The 5,119-nt window shown below is 43.5% G+C and overlaps 1 protein-coding gene across 1 annotated transcript; it reads right to left on the minus strand.

The window, feature by feature from the left end:
* DSTN (destrin (actin depolymerizing factor)) lies at positions 1–3,447 on the minus strand. Its single transcript, XM_009894833.1, has 3 exons — positions 2,788–3,447; positions 2,473–2,549; positions 1–1,163 (listed from the first exon to the last, which is right to left on the minus strand). The coding sequence occupies exons 1-3, from the start codon at positions 3,045–3,047 to the stop codon at positions 1,054–1,056; spliced, it is 447 nt and encodes a 148-aa protein (XP_009893135.1). The 5' UTR covers positions 3,048–3,447; the 3' UTR covers positions 1–1,053.
* Between the last annotated feature and the right edge of the window lie 1,672 nt (positions 3,448–5,119).

Here is a 5,119-nt window from a genome sequence, read left to right on the forward strand (position 1 = left end):
CTTTCTAGTAGGTGATATTTCCATGCATTTCTACAGAATTAAAGAAGCTAATAGACAAAAAGCCCAGATCAAGCCGTATTAGTCAGGCCGATTGGTTCTACTAAGTTAAATCAATAGTAATTATGGACAAATGGACCAAGTGACCAAAGACTGGGGCTGAGAATACCACTTTTTAAGATGTGGTTCCTTCTCATTGTACTACCCATAACTGGAGAGCTCCAATATAAGAGAATCTGCATTTGTAAAAGCCTCAGAAGCATCTGATCCACTAATAAGTGTGTATTACAGAAACTAAGGTAGTTCTAAATTAAACTATGTCAACAGAAAAGCAATTTTTATAGAATCACTCAGTCTGGAAAAGACCTCAAGACACTTCATACAAGAAAATTGAACCTACAGAACAAGTGAACCTTTAAATATTATTACTGCACCGTGAGTTTACAACAGAGTGGATTAGGACTATTTCTCCAGAAAAGTGTGTATATTTTATCTCTAACTTCAGAATTAGCCTTTATTAGTACTGCTCTGCAACTGCAAGCACTAAGAATTTAACCCAGTTTTGGTGCCAACAGGTTGCTTTAGGCCTAACTTGAACTACAGGTTTCAAGTTTTCTATTAAACGGTTACAGGGGAAAAGTTTTTGAGTTTGGCAATTTGGCCAGTAGCCTCAAAAAGACTGACTGAATTTTGCTTGTTAAAATTTAGAAAAGTAAGAACAGGAACCAGATTGTTCTCACCCCCCTCCCCCCACCCCCCCCTTTCATCCCACAATACACTGCTGCATTGGACCAAAATTTTTGGAGACCTTTAGTGTTAATCCATCAGGGACAGGATTGGGCTGGACAACCAATGCAAATATTAATACACCAAGATAAATCCTTAGATTTGATTTATTCAGGGTCTTTTGTACATACGAGCTACATCTCCAAAATCTACTTTATTCTACAAGACAGCTTCCCTACAGTTAGTGAAACCCTTGCCTAGAATGGTTGCTTTACATAACTGATATATTAAAACATGGAATGCTTGTAGAGTTGTGGCACTGTATGACATCTACACGGGACTTCCTTCAAAAGCTACGACTAGGGAGCCTCCTAGCTTCTCAGCAATGCAAGCTCGGTTGAGGTCCTCTGGCCCATTTGCTTGGCATTCATGCTTTATGCCTAAAAAAAGAGGCAAAACACTCAATAATGCAGTATTTCAACGTGCTGGTAATCAATCAAACATACTTGGTAGTAATATTAGACGAGGCAATCCGGTCACTCAAGCAGTTAAGTCCTGCCTTTAGCTTAAGAATTTTGATGGTTTCACCCTGGTATGTCACAGGTGACATCTGGCTACACACCAAATGTCAACATAGAAATATCAGGGAGAAAGTTTTCACTAGATCAGTGCTCAGACTGTTAGCCTTTTCATTGCGGGCTCTCTCACAAGCGAATCTCTCATTTCTAGTGCTACCCTGGATAGGGCAGGTGAGGGAGCTACACGCAAGCACACTAAGATGGCTGACTCAGCTCCCACTGGCTCTGGAGGGGTGGGTGAAAGAATCAGAGTGAGAACCTGAGATGTAGAGATCAGAAAGACTTTGCTTGTCTAAGGAATCAACGGCGATTTCTTTTCTTGGAGGGTGGGGAGCCCAACCCAAGCCTGTCTTATGCAGAGAAAAGCAGAATTTCTTCACAATTGCTTTTCTTCAATTTCCACATGTGCAGCACAGTCTCCCTGGGTACTTCCAACCCACTGGTGAGTTGTCTTGTGAAGGCTGGCACTGCTGCCCAACGATCCTGTCAGTCTTGCACGCTGCAAGATTTTGGCCAAACGCGGCACGAGGAACTGAAGAGTGGGGCAGTGCTATCTGGCTACGAGCCATCGTAATGGCCGACTTAGCATGAAATTTCTGAATGCTGCAGCAAGGTGTTTATTCCTCGGTTAATGGTGCCTGACAGGCTGAACAGAACTTTGCTTCTCCACTTGGAGATGCAATGCCTTTTGACATGAGTAATCACAATCCCATCTCTAAATCAAGTTAATTGTTAATTACTACTACTATGGCACAGTAAGGTTATGAGATTGTGTATTTCAACAGACACAGCACAGGGCCTATGCCAGAGGCAGCTCTGCACCAAATGCATCTCCGTGTTATGAATCGAATGGTTTCTAGCCTGGATGGTGCAGATGTGCTGCTCTGCACAGTGCAGCTGTGGTGTCATGTGTAAATGACAAGAGCATGTAAATCCTGCTCTTGTCCTGAGCACAGTTCTAGCGCCTCTAAAATTCAGAGTCAGACAGTGTAAGCTTCAGCCACAGCTTATTTTAGCTCCATCTCAGGGCATTTCACCCGTGAAGTTCTCATCTCTCACTAGCATCTCAAAAGAAAAAAACAAACCCAAACCAATTAGCCAACGGTTAAGCCTTGCTGTGTGAGCATTCTAGGGGCACGGCACAGCTAGGAGCGTTAGCTGCATTACCTACCTTGAAACTTCTTTTTGATTGCATCCTTGGAGCTTGCATAGATCATCTTACTTTTGAGAGGTGCTTGTTCTGGTGCCCTAGTGGGATACACCAAAAAGTGCAATTAGTGACATTTATTATCCAGCATAGACAGAAGCAGTATCCTACTGATTACGAACAAGTGAAACGTCTCAGGGCTCAGAATACAGGCGTCAGGCTGGCTGGCTCACTTTAAGCCTGCCATCTTCCCAGCCTGGGCAATACAAATGCTCAGAGACCTCACCCACAGTGCTTGGACTGCATGTTAGGAATGAGCAAGTTGGGAAGATGGCTTACCACAAGAAAAACATCAGCTCTTCTTTTTTGGATTCCTTGGTCTCGAAGCTTGCGTCATACAAGGCATAACGGCAATCCTTCTCGGGAAGCATCTGCACAAAGTGCTTGAAAGGGTCGGTAACTGTCACACCGACATCTCCCACCAGAATCTCTTTGCCTTCTTCCACAATAATGCACTTTTTGTCTGGACTGAGGCAGAAGATGACAGCCTTCTTCCTCTTCTTAATTTCCTCAGGCGTAGAGCACTTCCGAACTTTCATGTCATAGAAGATACGGCATACCTCATCGGCAACTTGTACTCCAGATGCCTGCAAAGACAAGAGCAAAGACCTTTAGCGCTACCACCACAAGTTTTCACAACTATATTACTGCACTGCCTTAAATTCGAGGCTAGAAGACAACTGATACTGACAACAGTCACCAGTGGCCCGAGTATCTCGTCAGAAAAGGCTGCAGGCCCTCTTTTTCCGGGCCAAGTAAAGAATCTGGAGTCTTGATGCTGCCCACAGCCAACTGCCAAACCAAAACTATTCCAAAGAAGGCACAATCCTACTTATATTAGAACATTGTTTTGGGGTAATTTTACATGCATGTCCATCCCTTGTCCCCTGAGATTCAGTTGTGGCAGATCCTTTGGCATTACAGCAGCTTAATTTTGTTACCCATTTCAGGCTGGCTAGACAATCAAGTCCAGGAGGATCTTCTGTTCAAAGCTTCCTAGCCATTTCTCGCATGCTTGCTAGCAGCTTCAAGAACAGAGGTAAAACATGGCCAAATTTCGTGCTTGTCACATGGATCTGATTTAGAGATCAAGAGACATGTAGTGGGGTACAGGGACTGTAGCGGTACAGTTTTTAGTTGAACAAGCCAACTTTCAGGAGATCCTCTGAATTCACTGTTTTCAAGGAGAATGTGCAAGACTAACAGTTAAAGTGTCTACTTCCCAGCAGTTCCTCCACGAGTTTTTAAAGCAAGCTGCCTGCCTTTTCAACTTTACCTTCCCTTAAAGTCTGATGGGAAATTCTAGTTACTTAGTGGTATCCCCCTGTGCTAGCTGTAATAGCAGGTGCAGATGTAGCATTACCAATCTAATGTTAAAGCCAGCTGCACAGAATAAAGAGGACAAGACCTAGCAAGAACGACAAGAGGCTGAACTGCATTTTCAGTCTGCTACTTTTTTTGGAATGAGACCAAAAAAAAAAAAAAAAAAAGAGGTGGCAGCGTAGAAGCATTTGTATCTGAGTTTTATTCTCAGAGTGCAGCAAAGTTGAAGAGCTTAAAAGCAGCTGTGCAATAGTGAATACTACAAATATGGGAAGCCATACTGGCCAGCGGACACTGCTAGGACATCATGGCCAGAGCGGTAAAGACCAAATTGAAGCCTGTCCAACACTCATCTATCTGTTCAAAATGCTGCATGAGTGTAAACAGTGAGATTCCTTTCTAATACTGGTTCCTCCCCTGCTGGTTTTTGGTCTTCTAAATTCAAATGACATTATCCTCAGATATGGTAATTCATATCTCAGAAGGAAAATTGCCCTCCTCCCTCTGTGTAAACTGCCACACGTCACAAGCACAGTCAGCAGTACTAAACAGTCAGGTAAAGTATCATGTGAAATACACCAACTGAAAAAGACTAAAGGTTGAAAAAGACTAAAGCTTGTTCTTCATTTGGTTTTCCTTAAGCTCAGCCCCAAAACACGTGCTTGATGGATTCATTTTGTGGGAGACATTGTAGCTGGTCAGAGTGGAAGTGTTCTAAAGAAACAGTTCAGCTGCAAAACCAGGGAGAGCAGTCACAAAGGGGAACTGCTTAGTGCTAACTTTCAAACTGGCTGTCCTTGAGAGACGGTTATTGATTGGACAACTACTTAACGTTGTATTTTTTTTTAAAGCCTTGATCAACGCCTAGCACACAGGGCCTCAGATGAGCTCGGATTCTCCTTTTTCTACCAGCATCTCGCCTTCTGTAACTTCTACTGGCTGGCATAACTTTGCTAACCCAGTGAAGAGAGGTGGCAGAATCTATTACCATGGACTTTGGCATCTAGATCTCCCAAGTGCTGGTCATGCAAAACCAGGGCAATCGCACACAGCAGTGAATCCGAGACAGAAGCTTTTCTCTAGTGTGGAGAACAGTGCTCAAATACAAGGGGACCTCCCTCAAGATTTACAATGCATGGCTTGTCTAATAGGGGTACTGTATCCAGAATCCCTTGCATGTACTTTGGGATGGGAAAACAGGGAGTAAGTCACTGTGCCTCAGCTGCCTGGCAGGCAGCCACCCTTCTGCATATCTCCAATAAAGCAAGGAAAGTAAGCAGAGAAAACC

This window comes from Charadrius vociferus, unplaced genomic scaffold (genome assembly GCF_000708025.1).
Source record: "Charadrius vociferus isolate BGI_N301 unplaced genomic scaffold, ASM70802v2 scaffold411, whole genome shotgun sequence".
Lineage (NCBI taxonomy): Eukaryota > Metazoa > Chordata > Aves > Charadriiformes > Charadriidae > Charadrius > Charadrius vociferus.

Bases quoted from the DNA above. Each gene is read 5' to 3' on its own strand.
- DSTN (XM_009894833.1), bottom strand. From the start codon at position 3,047: ATGAAAGTTCGGAAGTGCTCTACGCCTGAGGAAATTAAGAAGAGGAAG. The intron at 2,550-2,787 runs GTAAGCCATCTT...GTATCCCACTAG, and splicing joins GAGCTGATGTTTTTCTTGTG to GGCACCAGAACAAGCACCTC. The intron at 1,164-2,472 runs GTAGGTAATGCA...CTCTTTTTTTAG, and splicing joins AATCAAAAAGAAGTTTCAAG to GCATAAAGCATGAATGCCAA.